Here is a 20754-nt window from a genome sequence, read left to right on the forward strand (position 1 = left end):
TTTCCCTTACTGGATGCTGTGAGGATTAACAAGTGAATGTTTTCCTATGTTTGAGGCAGACAGCTCTGCAAGTGCACAATACTACCAGTGATGCCAGCCTCGAATATTCAATAATTATGAGATAGTCCTTAAAAATCCATGAGATTTTTAAAAGATATATATCAATTTTAGGTACTTTCTCTTTGTCTTCTGGTATCTGAGCTTTTAACTTAAACTTAAAAATGTGACAAATGTTTCTCTACAACCATGCGGGATAGAATTTTTTTAATAAATGAAAGCTGAAATTCTGCATAATCACTTGACTTCAGGAGCTGGGGATTTATTAACACCAAGCAAAAGCAAGACTCAGTAAAATCACAAGAGTTGGCAACACTGTTATTCTATTATCTCAGGTACTCTGTACATTACATGCTGTCACGGAGTTTGGGGGAGACAAGGCCCTGCACCCCTGGCTTCCTGCAATTCACCATGACTCTCAGCCAGCCAGTAAAACAAAAGGTTTATTTAGGTGACAGGAACACAGTCCAAGACAGGTCTTGCAGGTACAGACAACAGGACCCCCTCAGTCATGTCCATCTTGGGGGAGGCCAAGAGGAAGTCAGGAGGTCTGTCTGGCCTCCCCTCCATTTTCCCAGCCAGCTCCAAACTGAAACCCTTCAGCCCCTCCTCTCCCTTTGTCTCTTTCCTGGGCCAGGAGGTCACCTGATCTCTTTGTTCTCCAACACCTTCAGTTGGCACCTTTGTAGAGGAGGGGCCCAGGCGAGTAGTTGCCAGGAGACAAAATGTCAGCCATTTTCTGTGCAGACCGTATCACAGGAGCCCCCCTGGGCTCTGCAACAATCACACACCCTGATCCCCCCATCTAGATACCTAAGAAATGCATAGGGGAAACTGAGACACCCACACAGTATTCAAAGAAAACATTAAGAACATTCCCACTTTGTCACACATGCCTTAAAAAGTATCTACTTCTTATCAATCAAAAACTAAAGGCAATACTTTCCCTTTAGATCCTTTCAATGGATCTTGTCTCCAGGACTCTTCTGGAGAGTTCCACACATGCAGGGAAGATGGAATAGCAAAGCAGATATCTACTACCATGTGGACTTGAGAGGGAAATTTTGGTCCAGCTCCCTTACCCTATTGAATTTTGGTGGTTTGCACTTCTATAGATACAGCAAAAGCACTACAAATATTGTTCAATGTGGATTTTATTATCTATATTAAAGCTGACCAGGAAATAGCCCTCCCCCCCCCCCCCAAAAAACCCCCCCAAAGACAAAATATTGTTTTAATACAAAAAAACAAAATCTGGATGTTATTCAGATTTTTGGCAACTGAAAAGTGAGTTTTTATATTTATTTTTACAAAACCTCAAATTTTTGATGAAATTAGGGGGGGGGGTTGTGTTAGAATTTCCATTTAATCAAAAAGCAGCTTTCCATCAAAAAGCTGACAGAACTTTTTGACCAGCTGTGGTCTATATATTGGAGAGAGAGAGCAGAGAAGAACAGAACTGCAACTTTAACTTTAGCTGCTAATGTTCTGACCCAAACTAGTAACCCTTATTTAAAAAAAAAATGCAGTCCTTTCAGGAAAACAATAACCTACCAGTCTAGATTATTTTTTTTAATGGAAGAGCTCTCAATAGCAGTGCATCAAAGCATAAACCTGATTTAGAGATGCTGGAAATAAGAGTAATGGATTTTTAAGGCTAGAAGGGACGTGTGTTGTAGTGTACAAACCCCACACTGGGGAACAGAGGGTTAAAGAGCAGATCGGAGCCCAAGAGGCTCCGCCCAGACATATTTGCTGGGAGTGCTTGCAATAGAGGTGGCGTTTAAAAAGGCACAGCATAGCTCAGTTAGGGAGGTCAGTGCAAGTGAGCAGAGCTGCTCTGGTAGCTCCTGCAGGGATACAGAAAGAGCCCAATGCCATCTGGAGCAGACCTCAATTGGGAGATGCAGGCTGCCAGTGGAGAGACAGCTGAGTGCCTGCCTGTCAGTGAGAAGGAAGAACCTCCGGACCCCTTTCAGTTGAGTATGCATTGCAAGTCAATAGCCAGGCAACTACTAGGCCTCTAGAGAGACGGGATGTAGTAGGAAGTGACCCAAGGAGCAGTCTTGGTGACCCTTGCCTTTGCTGCACACCTGAACTGCCAGCCCCAGGGCCCTGGGTTGGAGCTTGATTCATAGATTCTAGGACTGGAAGGGACCTCGAGAGGTCATCGAGTCCAGTCCCCTGCCCTCATGGCAGGACCAAATACTGTCTAGACCATCCCGGATACACATTTATCTAACCTACTTTTAAATATCTCCAGAGAGGGAGATCCCACAACCTCCCTAGGCAATTTATTCCAGTGTTTAACCACCCTGACAGTTAGGAACTTTTTCCTAATGTCCAACCTAAACCTCCCTTGCTGCAGTTTAAGCCCATTGCTTCTTGTTCTAACCTTAGAGGCTAAGGTGAACAAGTTTTCTCCCTCCTCCTGATGACACCCTTTTAGATACCTGAAAACTGCTATCATGTCCCCTCTCAGTCTTCTCTTTTCCAAACTAAACAAACCCAATTCTTTCAGCCTTCCTTCATAGGGCATGTTCTCAAGGCCTTTAATCATTCTTGTTGCTCTTCTCTGGACCCTCTCCAATTTCTCCACATCTTTCTTGAAATGCGGTGCCCAGAACTGGACACAATACTCCAGTTGAGGCCTAACCAGTGCAGAGTAGAGCAGAAGAATGACTTCTCATGTCTGCTCACAACACACCTGTTAATGCATCCCAGAATCATGTTTGCTTTCTTTGCAACAGCATCACACTGTTGACTCATATTTAGCTTGTGGTCCACTATAACCCCTAGATCCCTTTCTGCTGTACTCCTTCCTAGACAGTCTCTTCCCATTTTGTATGTGTGAAACTGATTGTTCCTTCCTAAGTGGAGCACTTTGCATTTGTCTTTGTTAAACTTCATCCTTTTTACCTCAGACCATTTCTCCAATTTATCCAGATCATTTTGAATTATGATCCTGTCCTCCAAAGCAGTTGCAATCCCTCCCAGTTTGGTATTGTCTGCAAACTTAATAAGTGTACTTTCTATGCCAATATCTAAGTCGTTGATGAAGATATTGAAAAGAGACGGTCTCAAAACAGACCCCTGCGGAACCCCACTTGTTATACCTTTCCAGCAGGATTGGGAACCATTAATAACTACTCTGAGTATGGTTATCCAGACAGTTTGCACCCACCTTATAGTAGCCCCATCTAAATTGTATTTGCCTAGTTTATCGATAAGAATATCATGTGAGACCGTATCAAATGCCTTACTAAAGTCTAGGTATACCACATCCACCGCTTCTCCCTTATCCACAAGACTCATTATCCTATCAAAGAAAGCTATCAGATTGGTTTGACATGATTTGTTCTTTACAAATCCATGCTGGCTATTCCCTAGCACCTTACCACCTTCCAAGTGTTTGCAGATGATTTCCTTAATTACTTGCTCCATTATCTTCCCTGGCACAGAAATTAAACTAACTGGTCTGTAGTTTCCTGGGTTGTTTTGATTTCCCTTTTTATAGATGGGTACTATATTTGCCCTTTTCCAGTCTTCTGGAATCTCTCCTGTCTCCCATGATTTTCCAAAGATAATAGCTAGAGGCTCAGATACCTCCTCTATTAGCTCCTTGAGTATTCTAGGATGCATTTCATCAGGCCCTGATGACTTGCAGGCATGTAACTTTTCTAAGTGATTTTTAACTTGTTCTTTTTTTATTTTAATCTTCTAAACCTACCCCCTTCCCATTAGCATTCACTGTTAGGCATTCCTTCAGACTTCTCGGTGAAGACCGAAACACAGACGTCATTAAGCATCTCTGCCATTTCCAAGTTTCCTGTTACTGTTTCTCCCTCCTCACTGAGCAGTGGGCCTACCCTGTCCCTGGTCTTCCTCTTGCTTCTAATGGATTGATAAAAAGTCTTCTTGTTTCCCTTTATTCCCGTAGCTAGTTTGAGCTCATTTTGTGCCTTTGCCTTTCTAATCTTGCCCCTGCATTCCCGTGTTGTTTGCCTATATTCATCCTTTGTAATCTGTCCTAGTTTCCATTTTTAATATGACTCCTTTTTAGTTTTTAGATCATGCAAGATCTCGTGGTTAAGCCAAGGTGGTCTTTTGCCACATTTTCTATCTTTCCTACCCAGCGGAATAGCTTGCTTTTGGGCCCTTAATAGTGTCCCTTTGAAAAACTGCCAACTCTCCTCAGTTGTTTTTCCCCTCAGTCTTGATTCCCATGGGACCTTACCTATCAGCTCTCTGAACTTACCAAAATCCGCCTTCCTGAAATCCATTGTCTCTATTTTGCTGTACTCCCTTCTACCCTTCCTTAGAATTGCAAACTCTATGATTTCATAATCACTTTCACCCAAACTGCCTTCTACTTTCAAATTCTCAATGAGTTCCTCCCTATTTGTTAAAATCAAGTCTAGAACAGCTTCCCCGGAGTAGCTTTTTCAACCTTCTGAAATAAAAAGTTGTCTGCAATGCAGTCCAAGAACTTATTGGATAGTCTGTGCCCCGCGGTGTTATTTTCCCAACATATATCTGGATAGTTGAAGTCCCCCATCACCACCAAATCTTGGGCTTTGGATGATTTTGTTAGTTGTTTAAAAAAAGCCTCATCCACCTCTTCCACCTGGTTAGGAGGCCTGTAGTAGACTCCTAGCATGACATCACCCTTGTTTTTTACCCCTTTTAGCCTAACCCAGAGACTCTCAACACTTCCATCTCCTATGTCCATCTCCACCTCAGTCCAAGTGAGTACATTTTTAATATATAAGGCAACACCTCCTCCCTTTTTCCCGTCTATCCTTCCTGAACAAGCTGTACCCATCCACACCAACATTCCAATCATGTGTATTATCCCACCAAGTTTCAGTGATGCCAACAATATCATAGTTGTATTTATTTATTAGCACTTCCTGTTCTTCCTGCTTATTACCCATACTTCTCGCATTTGTATATAGGCATCTAAGATACTGGTTTGATCTTGCCTCCCAGTTTTGCCCTGACCCTCCTTTCTCTCTGCTATTATAACCCACACTCCTCTTGTTTCCGACCCAACTCCCAGGTCTCCATGTTCCCCACTTACCTGTGGGCTTTGCTCACCTGTCCCTGTCGAACCTAGTTTAAAGCCCTCCTCACTAGGTTAGCCAGTCTGTGTGCAAATAGGGTCTTTCCCCTCCTCGAAAGGTGAACACCATCTCTGCCTAGCAGTCCTTCCTTGAATAGCATCCCGTGGTCGAGGAAGCCAAAGCCCTCCTGGCGACACCATCTTTGCAGCCAGGCATTCACCTCCATGATGCATCTGTCTCTGCCCGGGCCCCTACCTTTGACAGGAAGAATCAAAGAGAATACCACCTGCACTCCAAATTCCTTCACCCGTACTCCCAGAGCCCTGTAGTCACTCTTGATCTGCTCAGTGTCACACCTCGCAGTATCATTTGTGCCCACATGGATGAGTAGCATGGGGTAGTAGTCAGAGGGCTGGATAATCCTCGACAATGCTTCTGTAACATTTCGGATACGGGCCCCAGGCAGGCAGCATACCTCCCGAGATGAAATGTCAGGGCAACAGATGGGCACCTCTGTCCCCCTCAGCAGAGAGTCTTCAATCACAACTACCCTACGTTTCCTATTCGCAGTGCTGGAGAGGGAGGGCATGGGTTCCCCTACTAGGGATCTACAGACTTGAGCCAGTAGGTGCTACTGCCAACCCACGGACTTGGAACCATAATGGGGAATAGTGTGCTAGTGCTCCAACCACTGCGAGACCACCCTGCATCACAGGACCATTATGATAATCAAATGCATCGAATTTCACATAGTGGTTCCTTCACTGAGTCCAATAACTTGTGGTTGAACTAGAATGTATCTTTTAGAACAGGGGTGGGCAAACTTTTTGGCCTGAGGGCCACATCAGGGTTCCAAAACTGTATGGAGGGCTGGGCTGTGCCTCCCCAAACAGCCTGGTCCCCGCCCCCTATCCACCCCTTCCCACATCCCGTCCCTTGACTGCCTCCCTCAGAACCCCTGACCCATCCAACCCCCGCTGCTCCTTGTCCCCTGACCACCCCCTGTCGGGACCCCCCGCCCCAACTGCCCCCCCCGGGATCCCACCCCCAATCGAACCCCCCCACTCCCTGTCCCGACTGCCCCAACCCCTATCCACACCCCTGCCCCCTGACAGCCCCCCCCCGGACTCCCACGCCTATCCAATCACCCCTGCTCCCTGTCCCCTGACTGCCCCCGGGACCCCCTGCCCGCCCCCAGGATCCCCTGCCCCTTATCCGACCCCCCGCTCCCTTACCTTGCTGCTCAGAGGACTGGCAGCTGTGCCACCCAGCCAGAGCCAGCCACGCTGCCCAGAGCGCTGGTGGCACGGCGAGCTGAGGCTGCGGGAGGGGGGACAGCAGGGAAGGGGCCGGGAGCTCAAAGGCCAGGCAGGACTGTCCTGCGGGCCGTAGTTTGCCCACTTCTGTTTTAGAATGACATCCGGTCTTGATTTAAAGACGCCAAATGATGGAGAATTTACCACATTCCTTGGTAATCTGTTCCAATGGTTAATTGCCTTCACTGTTAAAAATGTGCATCTTATTTCCAGTCTGAACTTTGCTGACTTCAATTTCCAGCTGTTATGCATTTGTCTGCTAGATTAAAGAGTCCTGTAGTACCAGATATCTTTTCCCTGTGCAGATCAAGTCACCTGTTAACCTTCTCTTTGATACACTCAGTCTATTTATCTTAAGTCTCTCTCATCGTAAGGAATGTTTTATAGACCACAAACCACTCTTGTAGCTTTTCTCTAAACTCTCTCCAGCTTTTCAATATGCTATTTAAAACGTAGACAACGTTGGAACTGAACACCATATGCCAAGGGTGGTCTCACCAATGCTGTACACAGTGGTAACACCACCTCCCTATTCGGTACTCGCCCCTTTATACATATTGTGCATCTCAGCATCCCCCTGGGAGTTCAGTCTGCATCATCCACAACCTTTATCAGCGATAATTTTATATTTTCTTCCAGATAACTGACAAAAAAATATTGAGTAGCATGGGGCTGAGAACCAATCCATAGGGGACCCCATTAGAAACAATTCCCTCATAGTTGTTAATGGGGAATTAAGAATGTTTTCATATCTATCAGGTAACTTGTTTTCAATTAGTTTAACGTGGGCCATGCTGAGAGCCATCAAGAACATGGACAAGGAAGGAACCAAATTGGGAAAAGAAAAATTGTGAATACACCATCCCTTGGGCCTGGCCAAAGGAGGAAGGGGAACACAAAGAACAGTAAAACCACTCAGGGAGGCTCTAGAGATGAGCTGTTCATTAAAGATGAAAAACCACCATTCAGCCTCGGTTAGGTTTTATTCCCCCTCTCTAGCTTTTTCTATCCCGCCAGTAATGTTCTTGATAAAACAATAATTAAATGAAACACACACTGAGGTATAAAATGGCACAGATGTACTTTATCCAGTGGGCTGTCTTGACATTTATGATCTGCCTGTGAATAATTTCTCAAATACCTACCACCGTTTCTTGAGTTTTGCAGTAGGCACTAGTCCACTGCAAGAGAGTCACAACAAAATGAATTCTCTTAGGTGGTAGCATATGGAAAATAGTGCCTCCATTTAAAACAAAACACCTAGAAAATATTTCTAAAACCGTTTCTGTCAAATACGTCCAGTATATCTAAACAACGGAGCCATCCCAAACTCGTGTGACTAGAACCCTTCAAGTGGACAGGCAATGAAAGTGAAAAGTGACAAATTCCAAACAGTTAAAAGGAAATATTACTTATACAACACTCAACGTGTGGCACTCACTGCAACAAAATTATCACTGAGGCCCAGGGCTTCACAGGATTATACATTTATACTCACAACAAGACTATCCAAGGTTACAATCGTGAATAATACAAAAACAAACAGCAGTTTCAGATAGGATACAAACCTGCTTGCTTCCAGGCATAAACCAACTTCTGGGAATGGGGTTCAGTGGAGCAGGGTGTTAGAACGTCCATTCCTGGAAGGGGGGAGCAGGTTATCCCTTAACTACCTCCTGCAGTTTCTTGCACCTTCCTCTGAAGCAGCTGGTGCTGACCACTCTCAGGAAGAGATTACCGGACTAGACAGATCACTGGTCTGATCTAGTATTCTTACATTACTTTATAGCACAAACACACTATCATATATTATCATATTCTCTTCCCCATCCCCTCTCAGTATAATAGGACGTGTTGGTATGTTACTGTATGTAGCCCTGATTCAGCAATGTACTTAAGCGCACAAGCCTGGCCAGAACCCTGGTTAATTACCTGGTTGGTTAGTCTACGCTGAAACTTATGCTGTAGCAGTTTCACTGCTCCGGTGCCTGAGCTAGCTAGATTAAAGCTACCTCGGGTATGTCTACACCAGTTGCAATCATACTCTGTGATCGCAATGCAGACACACTCAGTATGTGTGGAGTGAAGCATTAAAATAAAACCTTTCAATAAAGAAAATGGGTTTGTAGAGAGATGAGAAGCGCTAATATCACAGCTGAGCTCTTTCCTTTGGGAAAGAGAAACAATCTGAAGAATTCTCCCTCTACTAAACATCTCTGTCGTACAATTGCATGCCTGCAAAACCTGCTAGTTGCCTTTTTTCCCATTCAGATATATGAGAAACTCATTGTTGGCCTTGAGACCAGATAGTCTCACATTTCAGAATCTTCCACTCACAGATCTGGACAGATATTTATTCCTAGATTCTAGTGATATTTGTGGACACAGGACCTGTGCCCAAATATTTAAGTCCTTTCAAAATGATCGGATCTGATTTCAGTTCTGCTTCTAGTAAATTAGTAGTAACCAAGGATGCTTTGCTGTACATTTAATATATGGCACCTTTCATTCTGGAGACCCAAATTCCAAGGGGCTGTGAAGACAGCAGGACAAATTCTGCCCTCAGTTACATCATCTTAAGTCTAGAGAAAGTCCAGTGACATCTACTGAGCTACTCTAGATTTACAGTGGTGAAAGTGTAGGCAGAATTTGGCCCACAGCTGTTTATAATAGCAAGCATTGTTTTCCATCTCCATATTTTAAGATATCCCAGTAGTTAATGCTGTAACAGTGTATGTGACCACAGAGCTGAACCTTCCAATTTAGCCATCCTCAACTGGAACATGTTCCTCAAGTCTCCACTCAGCTAACTGTGGGTTTACTCCTGCTTCTGTAGAAGTCAATAGGAGCAACCCATTGACTTCAATGGGAGCAGGAGCAGGCCCCATCTTTGCCAAACACTGGGTTACTGATATAAGGTTCTTTCCCATAAGAGCTGGACCAGATTCAATGGAGCTATATCAATTTATGACAGCAGAGAATTTGGCTCTCCGTCAATCCAGTAATTATGTAAGCCGTGCTTAGCACGATAACATAGGCTTACTGATCTTGCCATAAGGTTTCCAGGCAGACATCATGCAATAAATAACTCTGAGGATAATCCTAACTTTGGCTACTTACTGCTCTCATTGTAATCCCTGACTTGAAAAGGGCTTTCCTCCTCAGAACTTGAAAGTCTCTCCTGTTTTCTCTAGCATCCAAAATGCTACAACTTGGCAGGCCAGGCTTGCTTTATGACATTAGCAGAGGGTAAGCACAACTCTGTATGTTTCATATTAAATACACAGCTGACTGTTTTATTTCATAATCAAAAGAACTGATCAAAGCACCATCTTCCCCGTGCTGCTTGGCCTCTCCACTGGAAGACAAAGGAGCTAGTTCTAGTCCTGGATTACATTGTCTTCTGCTAACTAAATACCAGGGGAACGGATGTCAGAACATCCTGTATAAGCAGGCTGCAGCCGTGTCCTCCCAGCCACTGGGGTTTCTGCAGCTGGGCAGTGTCACCGAAGAAGTGGTTAGTGCTCGCTGAAGAGGACTCCTGGCCAGGAGATGTGCTGCTTCAGCAGAATTATCATGCAAAGGAGCTTCTGCACCTCCTGTGTCACGTGGAGGGACGGGGAATTGGTGTGGCAGTCCTACCTGGGGTGGGGATAGGTTAGAGAAAAGGCCACAGGATCCTCAGTTACATAAATTCAATTGTCCTAATGCCCTGTGCAAGTGGCACCGAGAGGTTGCAGTAGTGTAGGCTGGGGAAGCAGTCGCATGGAGTGGGCTGAAGGGATTATTACTCTGCGGCTTAATGCTCTGGCCCCAGCTAGGGTGTGTGTTTGCATCCTTAACCTTTTCACGCTTCACACTCACAAAGCCCAACTGCTCTGACTTTCTGCAGGGCGCAGGGAATGCTTTGAGCCTGTCCATGTGATACATAGGTCCCATCCAAAAAATTCCTGTAGCAACTGTGTAGGAGCCTCTATAGCCCACCGCAGTTCTTATTCAAAGCACTGTAAATTAGGGTCTCTGCACTCTGTACAGAATATCACATGCTACACGGTACATTTAAGCCCTGTCCATACAATAGCTGAAACCATGCTAGCAACATATATATTCTTGTAACATCTCAGGCCCATCCTTGCTACATTATGAGAATATATATTATGAAGAGAGCTGGCAGTGAGCCTAGTTTGCCTACCGCTTCCTATTATAAAAGATTGTTGTGACCTTTTCTCTGAGAAGCTCTCAGACCTTCATTCTTTGTAACAGGCCTTTGCTATTCAGCTGGGGAGATCCCCTTGGGATACAGAAATGCCTTTTCTTTCTCCTAGGAAATTCCATTCAGGTTTGGCTGAGAGATCAATGCAACTGTAGATTTTAAATCACCGTTTCCCTTTTCTTGCTTGGGTCCCTCAGGGAACTTTTGGCAGCCTGCCCAAATGGCTGAACACGCCAAAGGTGGGCTCAAGCCAGGGCCACAGCAGGCAGCTGCCAAAATAGCCAGAGCAGAGTGTGGGGAGAAGAGTGCCCATCCAGGCTCTACTCACCTACAAGTCCCTAGAACCAACACATGGCCCCAGTGGCCTGTTTACACACACACACACACACACACACACACACACACTTATACCCCAGGGCACCGCATGGAGCAGAAACTCTGCTCCCTGAACTACTAGGCAAGGAGAGAGACAGAGACAGACATGGCAACACCCCCATTCTCAAATCCTGCAAATGACAGCAGACACCAACCCCCCATTCTGGAGGCAAGATGTGGGCAGGAGCTCCCCCCACTCTGGGAGGTTGGGGGAGCAAAAGCCAAGCTGGAATGGGCTTCTTCCTGGACCTAGCACCTGGACTCAGCAATCCAGTCTCCTCCCACCTTCCCACATAACAGCCTTCTCCTACCACTCACTAATGTTGGTCCTGTAGCTCACATAGCAGCAGTCTGTGCCACACTGCTGAAGGCTAGGGATTCAGATCCTGTTGATGATCCATGATTGGGGGAGTTGTTATAGTTGCGTGTAACAGAATCTGTTTTTACCCTAATCCGCCCCCCCCCCCACGCTATTGCTCAATTACACACAAAAAGCTGCTTTAAAAGAACGTATGCAGTGTTGTTGTAGCCGCGCTGGTCCCAGGATAAGAGAGAGACAAGGCGGGTGAGGTAATATCTTTTATTGGACCAACTTCTGTTCGTGAGAGACTTTCACCAACAGAAATTGATCCAATAAAAGACATTACCTCACCCACCTTGTACCTTTCAAAATAATGTTATTTATGTTGAAGAGTCAAGCACCTGAAAGTTAGGAAGTGCCAGATTTAGGATTACAACCAGAATTCAGGTATGAATTATGGTATGGTCTTTACACAATCATACTATTATATCTGTAGGATCCTGCATTATTCTGGGCACAGAATGGATGCCCACTGAGCCAGTAATTACACTTGCATGAGCAATCATACACGGTTTTCCTAACGGTGCTTAACATTGCAATCTAAATAATGTTCTTTTAACAGAGAGAGAGAGAGAGAGAGAGAGAGAGAGAGTGTGTGTGTGTGTGTGTGTGTGTGTGTGTGTGTGTGTGTGTGTGTGTGGTGACTGGTTCTTTAGCTTCAGGAAGACAATATAAGAGACTGGACAGGCTGCCAGGAGGAAATCCAAGAAGAGATAGTTTTGAAATGTTTCCTTTGCAAACGATGCTAAATATTTTAAACAAATATTATGAAAATTCAGTTTTCTGAAGTTTCTGTATTGAACTTGAAAACCATTTCAGTCACTAAAGTGTAAAACATGAGTGTTTACAGTTTACATCCTTCTCCAAGTGCAAATCTCAATGCACCCTTAACTATCGATTCCCTATTGATGCCGCCATAATATATGTATATGAATTTCCCTCCACTAAATTTCCCTCCCAAAAATTGTACCAAGGTCCCCCAGTACTAACAACGGCGCCTCTCCTCAGCAAGGCAAGCAAAACAAATTTGGAGATTCCAGGTCAAGGTGCTTTGGTGACATGATGAACCAAAAAACCGCTAAGAATATTTTTCAAAAGAGTCAACAAGCTCCTGCCACTCCATAATACAAAACAAAGACAAACCTGGAAAGTATCAAGAGCATTACGTGGCTTTTCCCCCCTTGCCTCCTGGTTTCCTAAACCACCTAAATACAATCAATTATATTATTTCGGTTCAAATGCTCTTGTTGCCTCTGCTCTTTCTAAACCTTTCCTTTTTGCCAAGCAGCAGGATCAGCAAGACTTAACCTTCCACATGACTTCAAATTCTCTGGCAATTAGAACAAGGCCTCTTTCTTGGGTGCCTCTGTGAAAGCCCAGACGTATTTCAAGGGGGAATGGGGATTTCTGGTTGTTTAAGCATTAGCAGCTAGTCCCACTTACACCCTCAACTACTAAAAAGAATGACCAGCTCTTAACTCTGTGCAGTGATTCATGCAGAATTGGGGTCCTGGGGAGGGAAATTCAGCTATTTCAAGTGGGCTGTTTCGGTTTGTATTTAGCGTTACAAAGGAACAGCTGAGTCCATGAAAAACAGGCGCTACTTGCCAAACAACTGTGACTCAAAGGCAGCCATAGATTACTTTAACATATTTGGGCCTGATCCTTAGCTGGTGCAAACTGAATAAGTCAATGGAGTCACGTTAACTGACACTAGCTGAGGATCTGGCCTTGTATGTGTAACTATGGAATGCAGTCAAAACAAGACACAGAACCATGTGTCACAGGACTGTTTCTATCGCTCAGCAGAGAGAGAGGATTTATTGGTGTCACATGGTGCATCAATAAATGTCTTTAACTGTTAGGGGGGCTTATTTTTGTTTTCTGGTGTAAACTTCTAAGCACATGGAGAGAATCTGGGGCAGATCCGCAGCACAACTGTAAAAGCCAGCCAGCCAGCAACAACTTTTATAATTTATCCTATGTTCTGATAAAGGGACAGCTACAGCCAACTAATTTGCTGGATTGTTTCCGAAAAGCCTTTTATCTCCGTTTCATTTTCTCCTCTCTGACTTGCTCTGTTGCTGCAAGTTAGAGACCCTGCTCATCTCACCCAGCTTAATCCCTTTCACCTTTTATAACCACATTCACCCCCTCCTCCCCACTGGCCTGAATTTGAACCTGTAAACGTCTGAGGAGTTTCACCTTCCCCTGAGTCAGCAGGAGTTGGGGGCTCTCTGCATCGTGAAGGATCAAACTCCTGTTTCCTAACTTTCTTTAAACACCTGTGTGTGTCGGAGTCCTGTCTTATTCTGACTGATTCAAATCTACAAGAGAATAATTATTCTCTGTCTCCTGATAATATGAAATGCGTATTCATGGCTCAAGTTCCTATGGGGTCCCTTTGAGACTGATCCTAAATGTCAAGCAAAATTTCTGAACTCAGTAATGGTTTAACTACATTGTAAAATATTTTTTATTTAGGTGCTAGTGAGGAACAAATTCTATTGAAAAACAGGGCAAATCCACTCCAGTCCTCAAGCTGAATGTTTCACTAAAATGGAGGAATTTGGCCCAGAGTATTAAAATAAAGATTCTCCGTTGATGTAAATCGGCATAGCTCAATTGACTTCAGTAGCTGATTTCTACCAGCTGAGACTCTGGCCCACTCCCTGTTTCTGACTTTCCCCACATCATATTTTCCAACCGTTTTTGATTTTTACTTGGAAAATGATCAATTCTATCCTACTCATCACCTTGGCAGTATAGATCTGAAACAAATTAAAACAAATCATGCACGTAGGCAACACTCACTGATTACATTCAAAAATTTCTCCAAAGCAAAGTGTGTTTTAAATGTGGATTTACTGTACAGCTAGCAGAGATGTCGATATCTAGACAATGTATAGATCAGAAAAAAAAATCTGATTTTATTAATGTCCTCAGTGCTGACACCTGATGTATCAGGAGAAAGGAAAGTGCTATGCTCAGATACAGACAAGTTGATTCATTCTTCCCTTTCCTAAATTTTGTATAACAAAATACTCTTAAGTGCTCTGTAAGTCGCAAGAACATCACACAAACTGAGGAAACACAAGAGGAAGTTCCCCAACTTTTAGCATAGGCAGAAAAGCAAGTTCTGAAACCTGGTACAGCCACGGGATTTCAGTGCCAGTGCAAATATGCGGCGGGTATTTATTTTACATAAAAGTTCTTTTTAGTTACAAACAGAGGAAGGAGGGTGCTGCCGTTCTCCCACCAGGGCCATTGGAATAAATCTATTGTGACTGTGTTTAGGAATAACCTTTTCTCGCCTTTTGGTTTTAAACACCATTGTTATTTTGTGTGTGTTGGTGTATATATGTATTCAGTCTCTATCTAAATGTGGCTCTAGTTAACACCACACCACTATGAGGAGGTAGCTACGGTTGACTGGTTGAGTATTAGTGTATTTTTAATGGTGACAGTAGCACCCGGAGTGCTTTGGAGCACCCATCTGTCTAGGATTTTGTATGATCACCCCATCATTGTGTGGTCCAGGTGCCTTCCACAAAAAGTAAGCATACACAAGATCTCCCTCTCTCTTCCAGCCCTGTCAGCAGGACAAGCTTAATGTTATTTTATTGGATTTTATTTTATTTATTTTTTATTATAATAAATACATAAGGCTAGTTCCTCCACTGATGTAAATTGGTGTGGCTCCATTGACTTCACTGGAGCTATGCTGATTTATACCAGCTGAGGATCTGGCCCAGAAAGCACCAAGATGCATTAATAAAACACCACATTTGTTTTATAACTAAACCAAATCCCCATTACCTTTAGTGTAATCTTGCAGTGCAGAGGAGTCCAGTTTATCCTGTAGCACTCTGTGCTGGCGGAAGGACCAGGTTCAAGGGAGATCTCCAGATCCGCCATTGCATCCCAGGTATAGCAGAACTCCGTCTTGTTCAGCCAGCACAAGTTCTTCACAAAGGGCTGCTCCATGTCTGGGAAGTTGCCCACATTGATCTCCACCAGGGTCTTCTCCTCGCTCAGGGTCTGCAGGACGAGGGAGTGAGACCTTCGCTCCCAGATGAGACCACTGGTGCTCCCTCTCAAGATCCAGTTCTTGTTTGGCTGGTCCACCACTTGCCAGTAGATAATCCCGATGGTCATCACAAAGAAGACAGCCACCCCGAGGCAGGCAATAGCTCCCTTCCAAGTCTCATTCATCTCCTTGAGCCCAGAGTCCCACGTCACCTCTGGGATCGGACTCTGGTTCCTGGGACGAGCATGGGGCATTTTATACAAAATTATTAAAGCAACCTCGCAAGGAAATGCTTCTGCTTCAGGACACGGAGCTCTCTCTTTCGGAACCTGCTGGGAAGCTCTCTTTAACTTTGGTTAGTTCCCCCTCCTCTCCAAAAATAACTTCACAACTTCCCCCTCCCAGAAATAAAAACAAGTAAAACCACTTCTCAAAGCTTTCTCCACCACTCAGCACATGTTGCTAAAGGGGAAGTTATTCTAGTCAGCAGTGCACTAGCTGTAGAAAGGGAGAGTGCCTGCAAAACAGAGCTGTAAACGTGTGGTGTCAGATCCATCCCCCCTGCCAGATTTGTCCCAGGTGCTTGAGCTGTGACGTTTCTCTGGCATGCCAGACTGTGTCTAATCAGGAACACTGTCTGTGGCCCTATAGAGACAAACATGCATTGAAAAGCTTGGATCCTGTATAACCATTAGATTGGGAGTAAAGGAGGGGGGAGTAGGCAGCAGCGGCTGTATAGGGAAAATGCAGTGTTCAAGTCTCCACGCAGCTTTGGGTTCAGGCTTGCAATGCAGCCTTAAGGGGACATGTGGTGCAGAGAAGATCACAGTGGATATTTGCAGATTATAAAGAGAAGGGTGTGAATGGGATTCCCCAAAAGTGCAAGTCACTCAGGTCAAAGTATAACAAGTTCTTTAGCCCTTCCTCCACCAAATATAAGAGTTTGATGAAACTACCTGTTGCGTAGTAAAAACTGGAAGCTGTCTGTAAAGCATAATTTCATTCAAAACCTCCTCTGGTGTAGATCAGTGTAATTTCCTTGATGCCCATGGAGATATGCTGATTTACACCAGCAGAGGATCAACTCTCGTTGCTCGGCACTTGGTTGGGTTTCCTGCATGTAAAATAAGCGTTTGTTTCCAAGTAAAAACATTGCTTGGCTTTTTTCCTTCTCTCAAAGAGAAACACTGATACTAGCACATCTGCTCAGGTTTAGGTGAAGTCTCCGTGCTAGTCACACTTCCCTGTAACAGTAACCACTGGCATTAACGTATGCTGACCCATGTCATGCAGGGCTATTAATCTTCAGAAGTCTGACCCAGCTCAGATGACTGGATCCAGGAAATAAATCTCAATCTTTTTGTGCACTCACTGTGTCATACTTCCTATTCAACAGGGGCATGCCTAGGCCTATAATGTTATTTATATTTATTTTGCAGAGTGTGAGAGGAGAATCGGGCCTCCTTTGAACTAAGAGGCTATATATGAGGGTGATGTTATGGGTATTTGTTCTTCGCAGGGCATTTCAATTTCTGCATGGTGGCATTGCCATGAAAAGACAAGATGCCATCTCCCTGACTCAGAAAGAGGCATAAACACAAATATAGAGATAACTGGGTTTAGTCAGGTACCTGTGGTCCCCAGCTCCACTACAGGAATGGGCAGTCTCCCCCTAGATCTCCACTTGCAGCATTAAAAGGCCCGATTCTCCTCTCACACTAGTTTCCACAGAGAGCACGATTCATTTCATGTCACTAAAGGCAGGTAAAAATTAACTGGCGTATTTCCCAATGTTACCTTTTCATGTAAACAGCTGTTGCCGATGCACGGATGTCATGTGACCGCTAATGAGATGGTTTTGATTCTCAGTACGGTTCCAGGAAGAGTTCCAAGTGCTGGCTTTATCCTATCAATTCCCACATAGTTTGGGACCCAGTTACCTACGGGACCACCTGTCTCCCACACCATGCTGCCACTGTGGAGACCGGCATGTTTGAAGGTAATCGATACAAACAGATGCAAGTGGATATGAGGGCATTTTCTTTGATAGGATCTCTTGAATTTACTCCCCTGCTTAGTTCACCAGAGACTGGATTCATTCACTTCTAGGCAGGCTGCTAAGCCTCTTTTCTCCTAGGCATTTAGGCCCAGATCCAGCAAAGCATTTAAGTGGGAACTTAATTTTAAGCATGTGACTAGTCCCACTGACTTCAGGTGGATTACTGATGTGCTTAACTTTAAGTGCTTTCCTGGATCAGGGCCATAGTGTGGCTTGGGGGCTCCAAAGGGGCGAGGCTGGAGATGGGCGAATTATATGAAGTTTCTCACTATAGGATGCAGTTGGAGAGAATGCCTTTAATCTTTTTTGTGGGAGTCTATTTGAAAAAATGGCCTCTGGAAATTTGATGAATCAGCATATCGTAGTGAAATTTATTTTTAGCTTTTCTAATGGAGTGCTTTACACTTTAAACAGTGGACAGAGTGCTGGAGATGTGCCAGAGATGACAAAATAAAATCAAATAAGTGTTTGATGACTTCGCTACTTTATGAGTAATTCATCTCTCCAAACTCGGGCTATGGCTTCCCTGCAAAGACTGTGTTTACATTGAGATATCTAACACAGTCTAAAATCCAGGCGGAGACAAGGAATTGTATTTTTCACCTCATTGTAGCTAGTCAAGGTCAACCTTATAGCTTCCACCTATGGATGACTTTGGTAAGCTACATCAAACTCCCCGTGACTTGTCTCCTCTAGGATTTGACATCAAATTAGTGATCTCAGTGCAAACACACACCTTTTATATGCAGTGAAGCCAAAGCCTCATACTCAAAGCTTTCATACATCCCTCACATCCTGTATCTGTGTTCTGTACTCTGTAGGCCAGATCCTTGGAAGGTGCAAACTATCATAGCTCAACTGGCTGCAATGTAACTAATCCAATGTATACCTGCCGAGGATCTGGCCCAATAAATCACTCTTTCATTTTAACCTAGATTTTTGAGCTCTTTGGGACAAGGGCTGTGGTTGTTACATGGTTTATGATGTGCCTGGAATATATTTGGTTGGTTCAAATATTATTGTTTTGGTCAAGCCATTTCCTATCAGTTTGATTTAAATAATAAATTCCCAGCTCTGATATAGTGCTTTTCATCAGTCAATCTCAACACATTTTACAAGTAAGTGGTTGATTTTGTTAGCCATGTGGCCACCAGTGAGCAAATCACAGCTTTCATAGCACATGATAGTGTGCTAGTGTCTGTATTCAACAGCCTTTTATAGAGGTTCAGAAGAATCCTTTGAAAGGAGCAAAACTCCTTTGAAATACCCAACATGCAGCCATGGAAGTTAGCTGGGAATTTTTTTTTAAAAAAAGTGCATGGAGACTGAACAATGTATATTCACACTGTGCACTCTTTGGATTGGATACATGCATAGGTGCTGACTACGTGGGTGCTCTGGGGCTGGAGTACCCATGGGGAAAAATTAGCAGGTGCTCCGCACCCACCAGCAGCCAAGATCCTCCTCCTTGCCGCCTCCTCCTCCCTCCCCCAGCATGCTGCATCCCCACTCCTCCCCCACCCTCCCAGCACTTTCTGCCCTCCCGCCACCTAACAGCTGTTTGGCGGCGCTTAGGACTTTCCACTCAGGGGAGGAGGTGGAGGAGGCAGGGCAGGGGTGGGGTGGGGACTTGGAGGAAGGGGGTGGAATGGGGGCAGGAAGGGAGCTGGGCTGGGGTGGGAAAAGGCAGGGTATAGTGGGGACTTTGGGGAAGGGGTGGAATGGGGATTGGGCCAGAGGCAGGGTAGGGGTGGGGCCAGAGGCGGGGTGGGGGTCAAGTACCCACCAGGCAGAGGGGAAGTAGGTGCCTATGGATACATGTTATGTGGTATGTTTCTGTGCCTTGATTAGCTAAGTGTAACTCTTGGAATCAGGTGTTTAGTTCAAATACTAGAGAGACAAGCTGGGTGAGCTGACCTAAAGAAGAGCTCTGGGTAGGTCGAAAGCTCGTCTCTCTCTCACCAACAGAAGTTGGTCTAATAAAAGATCTTACCTCCCCCACCTTACAGCTAATATCCTGGGACTGACACGGCTACCACAACTCTGCATAGTGCAAATACTCACAGTTACGGATTTGATATGTGCTGGCTGCAAACGTCCTGTAGCATTTGTTTAAAAATTCACGGTCCGGATGAACAAATCTGTAGGTGTGCACACAAGGGGCACAAATGCTGTCAAAGCAAGTTCATTTTGAAATCCAAACGCCTATTTACAGAAACGTTTCTTGCCGCATTCGCACAGCTCTAATCAAGAGAAAAGGGAAAACTAACGAAAATGTGCAGAGATGGAGAGAAACCGTTATAATTGCATATTGGCATCTAAGCGCAGACTCTGATCCTGCAATCTGCAGTCCTGAGGCAGAATGCCGTGCTGACATCAAGCCCCACTGACTTCAATGGATGATTGTGCAATGGTCTGCCCACGTGCCCTAAGGGAAGAGGATCGCATTCAGTGCGCTAATGAAGACTTCACTCCGGGGCACACAGCCCCAGAGAGATGATAAAACAAAGGCTCTCCATTCACGGAGGAGGCAATAGCAATGGAAGGTCATCTGGCTAGGACATGGAGCGTAAGCTATTTTTAATTGTTTTTTATTTTTTTTCTTTGTTGTCAATCCAACACCAAATAAACCTTATTTTGTTTACAGTACCTGGAACAATAATGTGGGGACAGGGATTGCTGGACACAGCTACAGGAAGGAAACTGGCTTCAGACCATAATGAAGGCGGAGTCAATGAAAAAGTAACCTCAGATACAGAGGGGAGAGATAGAAATAAGCATCCAATCAAAAGCAAAGGACCCATGAGGGCCAGCCCACGAGAGGAAGAAGAGCTAGTATAAGTCAGTGTGGGCACAGGGAGAACTTGGTGGTTGCAGGGCCGAGTGCCAACTGGCCCCCTTAACCAAAAAATAACTGAAACCAACATTTTTTACGCAGTAACATATCCCAAATAAACCACACCTCAGAGAAGAGAGAAACAAACTCCCTCCCTCTCCAGAAATGATAGCCACCCCTCTCCCACAAACACTGAATTAAAAAGGAAACTCTCAGCTTTGAGCTTGGCTCTGATATTGCAGAATTGCACGTATGAAGGTAGAGACGATTCCATAGTCACAGACTTTTGATGGAAGAGGCCTTACCAAGTTATGCCATCAGGTGGCCAGCAGTTCCATCCTGCAGATTTTAGTAGCCACAGCAGAAGACAAGGCAGCACACAATCCTTCAGGCAGAGCAGTCCTGTGTTAGCCAAGGCTTCGTAACACTACCAGTGATATC

The 20754-nt window shown here is 44.7% G+C and overlaps 1 protein-coding gene across 2 annotated transcripts in view; it reads right to left on the reverse strand.

The window, feature by feature from the left end:
- LOC123370497 (SITS-binding protein-like) overlaps positions 1-19579 on the reverse strand; it is an 84112-nt gene extending 64533 nt beyond the window's left edge. Inside the window, exons 1-3 of one of the 2 annotated variants that reach the window (XM_045017119.1) lie at positions 19542-19579; positions 16375-16532; positions 15208-15652 (exon numbers count right to left, since the gene is read on the reverse strand). In XM_045017119.1, the coding sequence (XP_044873054.1) occupies positions 15208-15652; positions 16375-16421 (492 nt within the window). In that variant the 5' untranslated portion in view covers positions 16422-16532; positions 19542-19579. Of the gene's footprint in view, positions 1-15207; positions 15653-16374; positions 16742-19541 lie in introns of those variants that run through there. The other variant, XM_045017120.1, reaches the window with a different exon arrangement.
- Positions 19580-20754: the final 1175 nt, after the last annotated feature.

This window comes from Mauremys mutica, chromosome 4, assembly GCF_020497125.1.
Source record: "Mauremys mutica isolate MM-2020 ecotype Southern chromosome 4, ASM2049712v1, whole genome shotgun sequence".
NCBI classification, from domain to species: Eukaryota; Metazoa; Chordata; order Testudines; family Geoemydidae; genus Mauremys; species Mauremys mutica.